We start from the raw sequence: 17587 nt of genomic DNA, 5'->3' as shown, positions 1-17587 counted from the left end.
AGCACACTCACTCAGGACCCCTCACATCCAGCACAATCACTCAGGACCCCTCACATCCAGCACACTCACTCTGGACCCCTCACATCCAGCACAATCACTCTGGACCCCTCACATCCAGCACACTCACTCTGGACCCCTCACATCCAGCACACTCACTCAGGACCCCTCACATCCAGCACACTCACTCTGGACCCCTCACATCCAGCACAATCACTCAGGACCCCTCACATCCAGCACACTCACTCTGGACCCCTCACATCCAGCACAATCACTCTGGACCCCTCACATCCAGCACACTCACTCTGGACCCCTCACATCCAGCACACTCACTCTTCGAACTGTTGCCATCTGGTCGACGCTACAGAGCCCTGAGCACCAGAACGAAAAGACATAGGAAGTTTCTTCCCTCAGGCAATCCATCAGATGAACACTTGACATACACAGAACAAACTCTATTCGTACATTATTTACTTACAACACATACTTATTTATATTGAATTTGACATTTATATTTCAATTTGCACATTTTTCCACTGTACATACAACTGTCTTTATTATATATGTGTTCATGTCTTATCAATGCCATTCTGTTCACACTGTGGAGCTCCTGTACTAGAACAAATTCCTCGTATGTGAAAACATATTTGCCAATAAAGATCTAATTCTGATTCTGATATGGACTCTATACTTTGTTTTATGCATTACACTTTAAGATCAGTTATAAACCAGTGTCACAACTGTATGAGCTGTTCAGTGATTAAAACAGAAACACAGCATTACGGTTATTACAGACTGTAATATGTGTAGTATGGCTCATATTATATTGCAATCATAGTTTTAACTAGTTGACAAATAAAAGCATGGACAAGATCATATGAAAATTGCTTTAATAAGTATTTTCAGATACAAGTGATAATATCATAAAGTCTTATCAGCATTAAGACCCCAGTCATGGAATGTTAGATTTTGTCTACGTATCTGTAGAAACACTGACATCACATTCTTGCTTCCCTCATGTGTTGTTTTGAAATATATAAAACGTATGTATGTAGTGTATCGTAATTACTTGCTATTCAAACATTATTGTTAGATGTGGTCCACGTTGCTCGAGTATGTTGCAGCTAAGTACAAGAATAACTTTTGCTCCTACTTCTGCTGGCTCTCTTTAAAAAAAAATTCATCTTAGCACAGATTAATTATGGCATGCTGAAAAGTGAGGGTGTGGAGGTTCAGACCAAACAGTCATAGTGAACCAGAATTATCAAGACACATCGATGATTGCAAGTACATTAGGCACAACTGAAAGAAAAGATGTTTGGGTGCCTCTCATGACCTAGTCCTTCTTTTTGTCCTTCACTTCCTCGTCGTCCGTGTACTCTGTCGGCTCTTCGCCAGGCTTCAAAAGTTTGCCGACGTAATCGTATTTGACTGTGAGGAGAAAAACAGAATACGTGCTACTTGAAAACCAACACAAATGTTACAGTTTTAATAAACAGCCTGTGAAAGCGCTTTGACTCACACGTGAACTGCGTCTCCCACTCGCCCAGGCTCTCCTGCTGGGCTGCAGTGAGGTCTGAAAGATCATCATGTGTTTCTTTCAAGGCCTCCTTCTCCAGACAGAATGTAGCCAATCCCCTGGAAGCATCTTTCCCTCCGAAGACTCCATAAGGGCCATCTGGAAATACACAGCACTGGAATTAACACGGTCCGGTCATCATGTCGACTCTCGCAATAACCAGAAACTGTTATCATATCGTTTCTACGATAACGGTCGTCTTTAGAGAAGTCATAAGTGCACACAGGGTTGAACCATGCTCTCTCACACAGGAAGTAGTCAACATTTAACCTTATTGCGTAAAGTCCTGAGAGGAGGAGGAAAAAAAAAAAGTTTAAACTGTTTGATCAGACCCTGATCTTTGTCCTTTTTTGGTCTCGTCACTCATTCACAAGTTTTAAACAGCCCCAGTGTGTCCTATTTCCAAAAAGCATGCAGTCTTAGAATAATAATAATAAAAAAATCTATTTATTTTATTACAGTGGCTACAAAATCAACATAGGAATCTGGGGGACTATGTATTTTAACCTCATCCTGGGCATTTCTATTGTAGCATTAGATTTTATGAGTTTTAAGAGTATGCCAAAGGTCAAGGAAGGAAATATGGGGTGTGACTGAAAACATGTGCAAAAGAAAACAATGATAATAGTTTTATATTTATTTGTATTTTTATACATTTTATGACTTTTAACCTCATCCTGGGCATTTATTTCTATCGTATCTTTAGATTTTATGAGTTTTTAAGAGTGTGCCAAAGGTCAAGAAAGGAAATATGAGGTGTGACTGAGGACGTGTGCAAAAGAAAAAAGTGCAAAAGAAAAGATAAAAAGTGCAAAAGAAAAGAAAACACGTGCAAAAGTGAAAACAGGGGGGAAAAAAAAACAGATGTTTAACTAAAAGCCCAGATGTTTAGTGCAAACGGATATAAAAACAAATGCACTAATAAAGACTGTGTTTATTTTTTTTAATACTTTACTTTAACTATTCAGTGTGTTACCAGGGCCGTAGAACTTCTTTCCTCTTGTCACATCAAACACTTTGCCATTGACAGCCATGAGGATCCTCGGATTTGTGACTCCGTCATACTGCTTCAGCTCCTCCCGAGTAAAGTCTCTCTTCTTCAGCTTAGGTAGCGGATCCTCAGCTTCAGCCACTTCCGCAGGTTTATCCCCGCGAAATATTTTATACAACAGAAACAAACAAAGGCACAACAAACTCAGGTTTAGAGGCGACGTGAAAATTTCTTCCAGAACACCAGGAGAAGTTTGCTCGCTTTGGTCTTCGGCCATTTTTGTTTCTGACTGTGTGCGTGAGAGCAAAACGAAGTGTAGCGGCTGAGGCGACCAATCACAGAAGCGGCCACACACGCGACCGTTCAGTATTAGCCAATCATCTGCTTGGGAGTTGCTGCTTCGTTATTTACATATTAACACATTTAAAGTTTGTGAACGTGCTTGATTTAAAGGTGAACTTAAAGTGTGTGACAGTTACATTTCCAAGCACTAGGCATGTTGTATTCAGATAAATGGCAACAGAAGTCGTTTTATTAAAACCACCAGCGATGTAAAAACAAATAGCAAGTTATTTCTTGACAACAAAATGTTCAATTAGAGTGTTTTTGTCACTTGGGGAACACTATTGATAACAGTAGAGTGCAGCTATAGACTCGGTCATGTTCAATAACTGCATTATCCTGGTTAGGTTTATAGTGAATTTATAATGAGTAACACTAGGCATGGGGGGGCACGGTGGCTTAGTGGTTAGCATGTTCGCCTCACACCTCCAGGGTCGGGTGTTCGATTCCCGCCTCCGCCTTGTGTGTGTGGAGTTTGCATGTTCTCCCCGTGCCTCGGGGGTTTCCTCCAGGTATTCCAGTTTCCTCCCCCGGTCCAAAGACATGCATGGTAGGTTGATTGGCATCTCTGGAAAATTGTCCGTAGTGTGTGAATGTGAGTGTGTGTGGGTTGGCACTCCGTCCAGGGTGTATCCTGCCTTGATGCCCGATGACACCTGAGATAGGCACAGGCTCCCTGTGACCCGAGGTAGTTCGGATAAGCGGTAGAAAATGAGTGAGTGAGAACACTAGGCATGAGACAGGAATAAAAACTGGATGAGAGTACAGTCAATTGCATGGCACCATTTGTACACTTATCCACACCCACTGTAACGTATCATAGCAATTTTGACCTGCTGGAATGTTTTGTGAAGGTTGAAGTAAACTGGAAGACCCTAAAAAACAAAAAAACTCACATGGATCAGAGGACAACATGTACAATAACCCAAGTTCATTATCAAACCAGACATCTTGGAACTAAGGCAGCAATGTTAGTCATGCCTAAGAATACCTTTACTAATGATAAAATCACTGTAACACACACCATGTCATGGCTTATTGCTTTGTTTTTACATCCTTTGTGTACTGAATTTACAATGGTCATGAGACTTGCAGATCACTCACGACGTGAGGAAGGGGTAGTTCAGTGGTTAAGGAGTCAGACAGTTGTGAGTTCAAATGTTAGGACCACCAAAGCTGCTTCTGTTTGGGCCCCTGAGCGAAGCTCTTAATCCTCATTAGCTCAGGTGCATAAAATGAGAAAATGTAATTCACTCTGGATAATGGTGTCTGCCAAATGCTATAAATGTCTGCATTTAAAGTTTGTATAAAAGTTTGTGGACTCCTTGTTGATAGACGGATAGACAGATGGACGAAAGGACGGATAGATAGATGGATAGATAGATATAGATAGATGGATGGACGGATGTACAGACGGACAGACGAACGGATAGATGGATAGACAGATAGATAGTTAGATACATAGATAGATGCCTGGTAAATATGCTGTGCAGAGGGTGGTGGAAGTTGTCCAGTATGGAGCGCAGAGGGTGGTGGGTGTTGTCAAGGATGGAGAGCAGAGTGTGGGTGGTAGAAAATCACTCAAGACCCCTCACATCCAGCACACTCACTCTTCGAACTGTTGCCATCTGGTCGACGCTACAGAGCCCTGAGCACCAGAACGACCAGACATAGGAACAGTTTCTTCCCTCAGGCAATCCATCTGATGAACACTTGACATACACAGAACAAACTCTATTCTTACATTATTTACACATACTTACTTATTTATATTTCAATCTGCACATTTCTCAACTGTACATACAACTGTACAACTGTCTTTATTATATATGTGTTCATGTCTTATCAGTGCCATTCTGTTTACACTGTGGAGCTCCTGTACTAGAACAAATTCCTTGTATGTGAAAACATACTTGCCAATAAAGATATTTCTGATTCTGATTCTGATTCTGTGACGTCCAGTATGGAGAGCAGAGGGTGGTGAGTGTTGTCCAGTATGGAGAGCAGAGGGTGGTGAGTGTTGTCCAGTATGGAAAGCAGAGGGTGGTGAGTGTTGTCCAGTATGGAAAGCAGAGGGTGGTGGGTGTTGTCCAGTATGGAGAGCAGAGGGTGGTGGGTGTTGTCCAGTATGGAGAGCAGAGGGTGGTGGGTGTTGTCCAGTATGGAGAGCAGAGGGTGGTGGGTGATGTCCAGGATGGAAAACAGAGGGTGGTGAGTGTTGTCCAGGATGGAGAGCAGAGGGTGGTGGGTGATGTCCAGTATGGAGAGCAGAGGGTGGTGGGTGTTGTCCAGGATTGAGAGCAGAGGGTGGTGAGTGTTGTCCAGTATGGAGAGCAGAGGGTGGTGGGTGTTGTCCAGTATGGAAAACTGAGGGCGGTGAGGGTTGTCCAGGATGGAGAGCAGAGGGCGGTGAGTGTTGTCCAGTATGGAAAACTGAGGGCGGTGAGGGTTGTCCAGGATGGAGAGCAGAGGGCGGTGAGTGTTGTCCAGTATGGAAAGCAGAGGGTGGTGGGTGTTGTCCAGTATGGAGAGCAGAGGGTGGTGAGTGTTGTCCAGTATGGAAAGCAGAGGGTGGTGGGTGTTGTCCAGTATGGAGAGCAGAGGGTGGTGGGTGTTGTCCAGTATGGAGAGCAGAGGGTGGTGGGTGTTGTCCAGTATGGAGAGCAGAGGGTGGTGGGTGATGTCCAGGATGGAAAACAGAGGGTGGTGAGTGTTGTCCAGGATGGAGAGCAGAGGGTGGTGGGTGATGTCCAGTATGGAGAGCAGAGGGTGGTGGGTGTTGTCCAGGATTGAGAGCAGAGGGTGGTGAGTGTTGTCCAGTATGGAGAGCAGAGGGTGGTGGGTGTTGTCCAGTATGGAAAACTGAGGGCGGTGAGGGTTGTCCAGGATGGAGAGCAGAGGGCGGTGAGTGTTGTCCAGTATGGAAAACTGAGGGCGGTGAGGGTTGTCCAGGATGGAGAGCAGAGGGCGGTGAGTGTTGTCCAGGATGGAGAGCAGAGGGTGGTGGGTGTTGTCCAGTATGGAGAGCAGAGGGTGGTGGGTGATGTCCAGGATGGAGAGCAGAGGGTGGTGAGTGTTGTCCAGTATGGAAAACTGAGGGCGGTGAGGGTTGTCCAGGATGGAGAGCAGAGGGTGGTGAGTGTTGTCCAGGATGGAGAGCAGAGGGTGGTGGGTGTTGTCCAGTATGGAGAGCAGAGGGTGGTGGGTGATGTCCAGTATGGAAAGCAGAGGGCGGTGAGGGTTGTCCAGGATGGAGAGCAGAGGGCGGTGAGTGTTGTCCAGGATGGAGAGCAGAGGGTGGTGAGTGTTGTCCAGGATGGAGAGCAGAGGGTGGTGAGTGTTGTCCAGGATGGAGAGCAGAGGGCGGTGAGTGTTGTCCAGGATGGAGAGCAGAGGGTGGTGAGTGTTGTCCAGGATGGAGAGCAGAGGGTGGTGAGTGTTGTCCAGGATGGAGAGCAGAGGGCGGTGAGTGTTGTCCAGTATGGAAAGCAGAGGGCGGTGAGTGTTGTCCAGGATGGAGAGCAGAGGGTGGTGAGTGTTGTCCAGGATGGAGAGCAGAGGGCGGTGAGTGTTGTCCAGGATGGAGAGCAGAGGGTGGTGAGTGTTGTCCAGGATGGAGAGCAGAGGGTGGTGGGTGTTGTCCAGGATGGAGAGCAGAGGGTGGTGAGTGTTGTCCAGTATGGAGAGCAGAGGGTGGTGGGTGTTGTCCAGTATGGAGAGCAGAGGGTGGTGGGTGATGTCCAGTATGGAGAGCAGAGGGTGGTGGGTGATGTCCAGTATGGAGAGCAGAGGGTGGTGGGTGTTGTCCAGTATGGAAAGCAGAGGGCGGTGAGTGTTGTCCAGGATGGAGAGCAGTCAGTCAAGGGTCCTTCTCTGTGCTACTGTCACTGGGGATGTGGTAGCTCAGTGGTTATGGTGTTTGACTACTGATTGGAAAGTCATTGGTTCGAATCCCAGGTCCACCAAGTTGCCACTGCAGGGCCCCTGAGCAAGGCCCTTAACCCTCAATTGCTCAGGTGTATAAACTGAAATAATAATAATAATAATAATAATAATAATAATAATAATAATAATAATAAAAATGTAAGTCACTCTGAATAAGAGTGTCTGCTAAATGCTGTAAATGTAAATGTACCTTCACCACTGTCTCCATCTCTGCTCCAACCACAGAGCCTGACCTCCTCACCAGTCTGTCCAGTCGTGTAGCATCCCCCTTGTTGAATATACCATTATAGAGTTTATCCTCCTTTGCTGCTATACAATCCTTCTTTATTTTGGGAAGGCTTTCCATGAAGGTCTGGTTATGAATTGGTCCTGATTATGAATAAAGTTGGCTGATTAAAAGACTGAAACATATCTTTACATTGGACACAACAAAACCCCCCAAACCGCCAGATGGCGCTCTTTACTTCTAACACGCTTTCCGTATTGATAGCCGAAGAAAAAAAACAACAACAAGGAAAAACAAACCGAAGCAGGCGTCAGGACAGAAAGTCCAGTGACGTGGCTTGCACAGGATCTCCTCAGTGCTGAAACACAACAATTAATAGGTTTGTTTTTCAATTTCTTTGCTGTTTCACCTCAGTGTTAGCTTGGTGTTATGATCCTAACACGAATCAGATCATAACCTTTGTACATAGGTTGTAAAAAAAGCTTTCCTTTTCCATAGAAGGTGTAAAATAAACAACAACAGAGGAGTATCTGACTTATAGAGAGCACTAAATGTACAGCAGAGAACTTGTAGACATTCAGACAGCTTTAGTAGCTCCACTTTAGTCATCAGGACATGACATAACCGAGTGATTATAGCATCATGTCACGTGTCATGGCACTGTTCAGGCCACAGCTGTTTATTGATCCTATACAGATGTGACCTTAATGACTTCAGGGATAAACATGACAACATACACAGGTAGTTATTTGATCGACAATGCACCCAATTCAGTGTTAATCCTGTAAACAGAGCACTATGTGTATAATGTGTTATATTACTAGTTTAATAGCCATGTAATAATAATAATAATAATAATAATAATAACCTTTATTTTCTATAGCGCCTTTAAAAGAACATCTCAAAGCGCTTTAATACACACATAATATAAAGATTAAAATGAAAGCAACAAAAATACTATAACTGACTATAAAATAAGCACTATGTAAAATTACAGTTAGTCAAATTAAAAGCTACCCTAAAAAACTAAGTTTTGAGCTGAGATTTAAAAGTGCCAAGAGATGTTGCTTGCCTTATCTCAGTTGGTAATGAATTCCACAGTTTTGTAGCTAGTGAGCATGGTAGGTTGATTGGCATCTCTGGAAAAAATTGTCCGTAGTGTGTGATTGCGTGAGTGAATGAGAGTGTGTGTGTGTGTGCCCTGCGATGGGTTGGCACTCCGTCCAGGGTGTATCCTGCCTTGATGCCCGATGACGCCTGAGATAGGCACAGGCTCCCCGTGACCCGAGGTAGTTCGGATAAGCGGTAGAAAATGAATGAATGAATGAATGAATGAATGAATGAATGGAGCTAGTGAAGAGAAGGCCCTAGCTCCCATCGATTTTAAACGAGTTAAAGGAACAGTTAAAAGACCAGTTTCAGAAGAACGAAGGTCACGAGATGGAATATAAGGAATTAAAAGATCAGCCAAATATTGAGGAGCTAACCCGTGTAAGGCCTTGTAGGTAAGCATCAGAATCTTAAAATCAACCCTAAACCTAACGGGGAGCCAGTGCAAGGACTCCAGAACGGGAGTAATGTGATCTTTTTAACTTTGTTCTAGTAAGTATTCTCGCTGCCGAATTTTGCACTACCTGTAATTTGTTTAAGGTAGCTTTAGACACCCCAGCCAACAAGGCATTGCAGTAATTCATTCATTCATCTTCTACCGCTTATCCGAACTACCTCGGGTCACGGGGAGCCTGTGCCTATCTCAGGCGTCATCGGGCATCAAGGCAGGATTCACCCCGGACGGAGCGCCAACCCATCGCAGGGCACACACACTCATTCACTCACGCAATCACACACTACCGACAATTTTCCAGAGATGCCAATCAACCTACCATGCATGTCTTTGGACCGGGGGAGGAAACCGGAGTACCCGGAGGAAACCCCCGAGGCACGGGGAGAACATGCAAACTCCACACACACACAAGGTGGAGGCGGGAATCGAACCCCGACCCTGGAGGTGTGAGGCGAACGTGCTAACCACTAAGCCACCGTGCCCCCCTCATTGCAGTAATCAATACGGGAAAACACAAACAAGTTGATCAGTCTCTCGGCAACAGAAAATGACAGCATATCCATCAGGTGTATAGTTATTAGACATTTCAAAGTGTTCAGACTGTATGCTTTGGGATGTGAAACATCTATGAAGGTAAAGTATACCAGTGAATATATATTAAAATATATCTGTTATAAATAGTTATGTAAATATATGAATAATAGTTCTAACAGAGCTTGTCCCTTACAGGACTATGCTAAAAGATGTCGGACAGCGAACACTCAGCCGCTGACCCACAGGAGGAAACGAAATGCCACGTCTCTAAAGAGCCACCCTCACCACCACCACCCTCACACAGCGAATCCTCGCATGATGTGCAGAGCGACAGCCCCGCCGATGTAGCCCCGACTCGAAAGACGAGGAAGAGACCGGAGAACAAACCACCTCCTGAGGTTCAGGAAAGCCCAGAAACAGCCAGTGTGACAGAAAATGCATCGAAGGTAAATCAAAGATGGAATATCATTTATATAAAAGAGAGAATAAAGTTAGTTTAATAATAAATAAACACATAAATGTATAGGTAGATAATTATTTAACATCGAAATGGAGAAAACAGTTAAAATCACAAAATATTTGAACATTTACCAATTTAAAAAAAAAAAAAGAATTTCAATACCGTATCAGTCACTTCCGGAAAATTTGTATTGAAATTCATTTACACACACACACACTCTTACACACAGACACACACTCTTACACACAGACACACACACACACACACTCTCGAGGTTTATCACAATATCGATATTATTTCCATTTTGTTTAAATATCGCTATATGTTCTGATGTACAAGTAATAAAAGCAAACTTTCACACGTACCTTTTTATTGCAATGCTTTTTTCTCTCTCTTCAGGCTTCTACACAGACAGCTGTAACCCAAGGTGGTTGGGGTAGCTGGGGAAGTTGGGGGAAGTCTCTTCTTTCTTCAGCCACCGCCACTGTTGCCACCGTAGGCAAGTTCCACCATATTCACTGGCATTTGTGCTGGTATTATGCAAACAAACAACACACACACTCACACACACACACACACACACACACCTGATTAAAAAGAGATATTAAATATTTTCTTCCCAAAACACTGTTGAACAAGAATGACAAGTTTTCTCGTTTGTTCTCTGATTCAAGGCCAAGGACTGTCTCAGGTCATCGAGAAGGCAGAGACGTCTCTGGGAATTCCCAGTCCTACAGAGCTCTCTGCTCAGATGGAAAAGGAAGATGGTGCAGAAGACAACATACCCTGTGAGCTTCTTAATGATTTATTGATGTATTTGTAGAAAAATGTGACACCTTTTCCCCAACTAAAAGACCTCGAAACTCTCACTCATCTTCTACAACTTATCCGAACTACCTCGGGTCACGGGGAGCCTGTGCCTATCTCAGGCGTCATCGGGCATCAAGGCAGGATACACCCTGGACGGAGTGCCAACCCATCACAGGGCACACACACACACACTCTCATTCACTCACGCAATCACACACTACGGACAATTTTCCAGAGATGCCAATCAACCTACCATGCATGTCTTTGGACCGGGGGAGGAAACCGGAGTACCCGGAGGAAACCCCCGAGGCACAGGGAGAACATGCAAACTCCACACACACAAGGCGGAGGCGGGAATCGAACCCCCAACCCTGGAGGTGTGAGGCGAACGTGCTAACCACTAAGCCACCGTGCCCTCCGACCTCGAAACTCACTTCTATAGTCTATAACTCACTCTAAGTCTATAATAGACAGTGTCATATTCTTTAAAGATAAAAACCCAACCTTCTATATAAAGACTCAGAAATTAAAGAGTGACAATACTGACACTTTTTAAACTGTGACGTGGCAATAAAATCAAATCTTGTTCCGAATAAAAATCAGCTACCAGCTAGTAGCCAGAAATCTGATATCGATATCAAATTTCAATTTTTTTTATCACATACACAACAATACACAACACAACATGTAGTGAAATGTTTTTTTTTGGCCTGTCCATGACATAAAATATAGAATATAAATAGAATAAAAAAAAGAACAGAATAGAATATAGTGATAATAAAATAATAAAAAATCTTAGTGATAATAAATGATAATAAAAAATCTATACAGAGATATAGTGAGCATTGGGACACCCCTGATTATAATTAGGGGTAAAATAGGGTGGGTGATATTATTGTTATATCGTATATGTGATATCTTATGAATTTTTCTTTTAAGGTATTGTGTTGTCTTGTCTCTCCTCAGCTCCTTCCAGCTCCAGTGAAGGAAAACCTGCAGAAGGAGACGGGAACGTGTTGGGAAGTGCTATTGGAATGCTGTCGTCTCTGTCCAGTGTCATGCAGAACACAGTAAGAGTTTATTCGATTCGAAATATTTGTACGTAAACCTATACTTGTAAAATATTTGATGTCTTCACTGATCGTTATGATGCTGTTCTATTTCTTTCCGTACTCAGTAAAAAAAGAGTCTCGTTTATTTTTTGTCTGCTTCGTTTTTTTTTTGTCATTCAGAGTAAAACGGTGATAAGTGGAGGACTGGATGCTTTGGAGTTTATTGGTAAGAAGACGATGGATGTGATAGCCGAAGGAGACCCCGGCTTCAAAAGAACGAAAGGCCTGATGAACAGAACATCCACGTTGTCACAGGTGTGTTACGCTGCCTATAGAGACAGAGGTACATCTTTAAACCCTGCGCTGTTGAGACTCAGCGCATGAAGCATCTTGACTGCTTGATACCGTGTAAATTCCTTCGTTGTGATTCCTGCTTCTCCGGTCTTCAAGGTTTTAAGGGAGGCAAAGGAACGAGAGGAACAGCAGACAGCCAAGGACGTCACCTCGGAAACAGAGAAGAAAGCTCATTATGGGATGCTGTTTGATGAGTTCCAGGGTCTGTCGCATCTAGAAGCTTTAGAGATCCTGTCCAGGGAGAGTGAAGCCAAGGTAGAGTCACGTTTGCTCTTTAATATAACACAGATAACCGCCTCTGTCCATTTTGATGCTATGATATGATTTTCAGACGCATCGATCTAAAAAAAACAAAAAAAACGAAATCGTAAATAAAACCGCGTTGCATCAAAACAAAAAAGGATTTTGAATCCCATAAATGAACGAATCGACTCCGAATTTATTAAATGAATCCAAAGTTCTTACAATCTGCCATTTGATGGAGAGACCGGTAAATTTCTCAGCCTTCGAAAACGTGTTTTAAAACACTTTCAGTGCATTATAATAATATCCAAAGCCGCTTGATTTCATGTCATCACGTATTGAATCGCAGGAGAGTACTGAATTGATTCGAATCGTCTTCATGCATTAAAATCACGTCGGTTTGAATGAATAAATATGATATATTTTTAGCCTAAATATTCAAACCTCTAGTGTCATTTATTTACTTATTTATTTTTAAATATACATGTATCTGTATTTTTAATGTTTGCCTACAAATGCGTCTATACATAATACAGACATTTGGTCCTGGACCGCTGATCAGAAGGTCGTGGGTTCTTCACTTCTCATGGGTTTCCTTTGGGTTCTCCGGTTTCCTCCCACTGTCCAAAAACATGATAGTAGTGGAGAGTGAATAATGTGTGTGTGTGTGTATGTATAATACCTTGAAATGGACCCATCCAGGATGTAATCCCACCTCATGCCCAGTTTTCCTGGTATATCCTCCAGCTCCACAGTGACCACGACTGTATGAATGTAATACAGTAAAAAAAAAAACACACATTATTTACATTTACAGTTTTTTTGACAGACGCCTTTATTTAGTGCGATTTACATACATTTGATCTCATTTCTTTATACAACTGAGCAAGTGAAGGTTAAGGGCCTTGCTCAGGGGCCCAGCAGTGGCAGCGAAATGGACCTGGGATTCGAACTCACAACCTTTCGATTGGTAATCCAACAGCTTTGAGATCATATCTGTAGGAATAAATTGAATTCTGGCTTGGTGTTGGAAAATGAAACACACTCTAGTATCAGTCTGGACCTTTAGGGTGTGTTGTTGATGTGTGCAGGTGAAATCGGTGTTGACTACGTTATCGGGCAAGGAGCTGAGCGCTCTGAGGGACGATCTGGAGCAGATCAAGGAGTCCTTCTCCATGATGGAGTTTGATGATGAGGAGGTAGACGATCCACAAGGTAAACGAATGGATTCGCCGACACTGACAACGCTACGGATGTTCAGTCCGCCGTCTGGATTTTAAATGCGTAAATGAAGTTTATTTAGTGTCTTAAATGAAGATATTTTTCTGTCCTAGTCGATGAAGGTGAAAATTTTGTTAAGGAACTGACTGATGGTCTTAAAAAGCTTCAAATATCCACAACAGCAGAGAGACTTGGCAAGGTAAGAGTTTTTTTAAGGGTGATTGATCAAGATTATTAGTATTTTAAATAAAAAAAAAAAAAAATAAAGACGATTTATTTACATTTTTCAGGCTAGGAAGAAGGCATTCGACCGAATTATGGACACGAAGAGCCCAAGTGAAGCCAAGCAGCAGCAAGAAGAAGGCAGCGAGCACGAGGGCACGGTGACTAAGTGCACTGTCGAGGTGTGACTGAACTCTGTTATTATTTTGCAGTTTTTTTTAGAAAAAAAAACACAACAACGTGTGGCTCCAACTTGTGCTGTTCGTCTCCTCTCCTGTAGGATGTTCACTTCTCAGCCATCACAAGCTTGGCAGAACTCACAGCCAGATCCATTGAACAGTTCCACAAGGTGGCAGAAATGCTTCTTCACACCAGCACTGACGGAGTCACCGCTCTGGAGCAAGCCAAAGTCTTGGCACAGTACGTCCTTTTACTTGTAACACATAGGACAGTGAAGAGATTAGAATGTTACAGCTTCATGATTAACATCAGGCAGCAGAAATAAATGAAATAATGAAAGTGACGTGACGTGACATACGGCTAAGTACGGTGACACATACTCAGAATTTGTTCTCTGCATTTAACCCATCCAAAGTGCACACACACAGCAGTGAACACACACACACCGTGAACACACACCCGGAGCAGTGGGAAGCCATTTATGCTGCGGCTGCTCCGGGTGTGCAGTTGGGGTGGGGTTTGGTGCCTTGCTCAAGGGCACCTCAGTCGTGGCCGGCCCGAGACTCGAAATGGTGGCTTACTGGTTAAAGTGCTTGGTTACTGGTCGGAAGGTCGGGATTCAAGCCACTGACCCACCAAGCTACCATTGCTGGGCCCCTGAGCAAGGCGCCTAATCCTAACTGCAAGGCCCCTAATCCTTACTGCAAGGCCCCTAATCCTAACTGCAAGGCCCCTAATCCTTACTGCAAGGCCCCTAATCCTTACTGCAAGGCCCCTAATCCTTACTGCAAGGCCCCTAATCCTAACTGCAAGGCCCCTAATCCTAACTGCAAGGCCCCTATTCCTTACTGCAAGGCCCTAATCCTTACTGCAAGGCCCCTAATCCTAACTGCAAGGCCCCTAATCCTAACTGCAAGGCCCCTAATCCTTACTGCAAGGCCCCTAATCCTTACTGCAAGGCCCTAATCCTTACTGCAAGGCCCCTAATCCTAACTGCAAGGCCCCTAATCCTAACTGCAAGGCCCTAATCCTTACTGCAAAGCCCCTAATCCTAACTGCAAAGCCCCTAATCCTTACTGCAAGGCCCCTAATCCTTACTGCAAGGCCCCTAATCCTAACTGCAAGGCCCCTAATCCTAACTGCAAGGCCCCTAATCCTAACTGCAAGGCCCCTAATCCTAACTGCAAGGCCCCTAATCCTAACTGCAAGGCCCCTAATCCTTACTGCAAGGCCCCTAATCCTTACTGCAAGGCCCCTAATCCTTACTGCAAGGCCCCTAATCCTTACTGCAAGGCCCCTAATCCTAACTGCAAGGCCCCTAATCCTATCTGTGCATCTCAGGAGGATTTTTCTCAATGATTCATGCTGTATTTTTCTGATCGTGCTTGTTGATGCCGTAAATATGCAAATACGAAGCCAGGGTTTAGGTTCAACGTTACGGTGAGAGACGTCAGAATATAAAGAGAGAGGATTAAGTGTTAATCCCAGGTAAGCAGTGTGAAGCGTGGAACAACATGAGATTTACACTCACCAGGGGAAGTATTTCTCATGTAAAAAGCCTGCTTGTGGGTATTTATAACAATGTTATTAAAGTGTGTTTTGTTCTTTCTCTCTTTTAGAATCACAGTCGTTCTCTGCAAGGAGATATCAGTGCTGTCGAAAAAATTCACAGCTTGTTTAGCTACAGTCGGGGTAAGAGAGATTACAGTCCTCTAGTTCCTCTAGTCCATGTAGACACGCTGATAAATGTATTCGTTCTCTAGTTAACAGATAATACACCTCGGTTCTTAGACATAAATTGTAAATAGAAGGAAATCTTTCTTCTTTCCTTCGCAGTCAAATGAAAAAGGAGAAGTGCTGAATCCGTTAATCACTGGAGTTTTCCTGGAGGTTTGTTTCATCAAATTACATTTCGTGAATGGGAATTAAACAGGTTTCAGATTCACACAGTGGACTAAACAGAAATAATGCTTTAGAGTAGATTAACAACAACAGCAATAATGAATTAATTAAGGAATTTTGTAAAAGGTTCATAAGTCTCTCTCTCTCTCTCTCTTTCTCTCTCTCTCTCCCTTTCTCTCTCTCTCCCCGTCTCCCTCCCTCTCTCTCTTTCCCTCTCCCTCCCTCTTTCTCTCTCTTAGTCTCTCTCTCTCTCTTTCTCTCTCTGTCTGTCTCTCTGTCTCCCTTTCTCTCCCCCTCTGTCTCACTTATTCTCTCTCTCCCTCTTTCTCCCACTCTCTCCCTCCCCCCTCCTTCTCTCTCCATCTCTTCCCCCTCTCTCTCCCACTCCCCCACTCCCTCCCTCCTTCTCTCTCTCTCTCTCTCTCTCTCTCTCTCTCTCTCTCTCTCTCTCTCTCTCTCTCTTTCTCCCCCTTTCTCCACATTTTTATTTTTACAACCTGGAACTTAAAAAAATTAATTAATAATGATGACTGGTCATGAACCTACACAATAATGCCAATAATACTGGGAAAACAATATCACAAAACACTACAAAGTAAAACAAACCAAAAAAAGTGCATGTGTTCAGCCCTGTTGCTGTGAAACGCTTAAATTATTATTTTTATTCTTATGACATAAGTTACAGCACCAGGTTAATACCTTTCTAGTGCATATAAGAAACGTTTATTACTCGATTCCGCCCCCTAGTGAAATAACGGAGTTGTTCTTTTTTTTCTTTCATTCAAATTACAATACAGAAGAACTTTGAATATGTTACACTGAAGATACGTGGACATGTTTTTTTTATTTACCTTTAGAGTCTTGTGTATGCTTTCTGCAAATATCCCATGACATAAGGAGGCAGTTTACTCACCTGGACACTTTATTAGGAACACTCGCATGAGCGAGCACATGTACGTGTTCCTATTAAATTATCCACAATGTGAAGGTTTTTTTTCTCCCCCCAAGGAAAACCAAATGAGTTAGAGAACCTAAACCGAGACACTTGACGAGTATTTATTTTCATTGCTGGAATGTTTGTGTGTTGATTAATTCAGATCTTACCGTTTTCCTCTACTTTTTATTCCTAGGCCTCCAACAGTGCTTCCTATATCCAGGATGCCTTCCAGCTCTTAATGCCAGTGCTAGAAGTATCTCACATCGAAAGAACAGCAGACTCGAGTCACTGAAATCCACTTCACACTCTTCTGTGCAGGAAATAAGGAATAAATTCCACCTACTACAGCTTTTGGAGTATCATGAAACACAAAATGGATTTTTATTGTATTAATTTTACCAAAAATATATTGTTGGTATTTTGTAATTTTTAAAGATGTTAATGCTTTTTTGTCTTATTCTGAAATCTGACCATTTTGAAGCTTTATGCAGCATCGGCTGTTTAACCCTAAAGAACTATTTTTTGACTTCTTTTTTTTTTTTTTTTTTTTACTACCGATTCTAATCACATCGATAATGAAGGTGTCAGTATTGTTTTGACCTACATAAGTTTAGACTACAAGAATTGTAGATTTTAAAGAAACCTGTTGTGTATCTACTTATTTAAGCATGCGAGTCATCGATATGAGATCGAAGGATACGATCCTCATGTTGAGGTTCTGTTCCGCTGCGGTTCGGTTCGGTTCACATGTTAGTGTTTGGATACTTTATACAAGAAGAATAAAACTAGGTTCTGCATGTGGTATGGTGTAATGTGGTCTATTTCTCAGAAATAATTGAGCTTTTTATCGGATATTATACTAATAACATTGAGTGTCACGGGGAGCCTGTGCCTATCTCAGGCGTCATCAGGCATCAAGGCAGGATACACCCTGGACGGTAGTTTGGATAAGCGGTAGAAAATGAATGAATGAATGAATGAACATTGAGAGTATGAAGCTACACTATTAAAAAAAAATAAAAGGATCT

General features: G+C 43.0%; 3 protein-coding genes across 3 annotated transcripts; 2 read left to right on the top strand and 1 right to left on the bottom strand.

Moving 5' to 3' along the window:
• Positions 1-870: 870 nt before the first annotated feature.
• pgrmc1 (progesterone receptor membrane component 1) lies at positions 871-2870 on the bottom strand. The gene is made up of 3 exons (XM_060891333.1): positions 2553-2870; positions 1520-1675; positions 871-1428 (listed from the first exon to the last, which is right to left on the bottom strand). The coding sequence occupies exons 1-3, from the start codon at positions 2842-2844 to the stop codon at positions 1334-1336; spliced, it is 543 nt and encodes a 180-aa protein (XP_060747316.1). The 5' UTR covers positions 2845-2870; the 3' UTR covers positions 871-1333.
• Positions 2871-4378: 1508 nt separating this feature from the next.
• Positions 4379-7144, top strand: LOC132860425 (dynein heavy chain-like). Its single transcript, XM_060891616.1, has 5 exons — positions 4379-4471; positions 4872-5120; positions 5214-5681; positions 5763-6807; positions 7080-7144. The coding sequence occupies exons 1-5, from the start codon at positions 4379-4381 to the stop codon at positions 7142-7144; spliced, it is 1920 nt and encodes a 639-aa protein (XP_060747599.1).
• Positions 7145-7333: 189 nt separating this feature from the next.
• fam114a2 (family with sequence similarity 114 member A2) lies at positions 7334-17360 on the top strand. The gene is made up of 14 exons (XM_060890979.1): positions 7334-7459; positions 9374-9624; positions 10038-10137; positions 10313-10426; positions 11415-11518; positions 11681-11815; positions 11951-12109; positions 13189-13312; positions 13432-13517; positions 13609-13722; positions 13821-13960; positions 15340-15412; positions 15557-15610; positions 16753-17360. Exons 2-14 carry the CDS (start codon positions 9388-9390, stop codon positions 16849-16851), a joined length of 1539 nt encoding a protein of 512 aa, XP_060746962.1. The 5' UTR covers positions 7334-7459; positions 9374-9387; the 3' UTR covers positions 16852-17360.
• The last annotated feature ends 227 nt before the right edge of the window (positions 17361-17587 follow it).

The sequence above is a fragment of the Tachysurus vachellii genome, chromosome 17 (genome assembly GCF_030014155.1).
Source record: "Tachysurus vachellii isolate PV-2020 chromosome 17, HZAU_Pvac_v1, whole genome shotgun sequence".
NCBI classification, from domain to species: Eukaryota; Metazoa; Chordata; class Actinopteri; order Siluriformes; family Bagridae; genus Tachysurus; species Tachysurus vachellii.
This window is presented reverse-complemented; position numbering and strand designations above follow the sequence as displayed.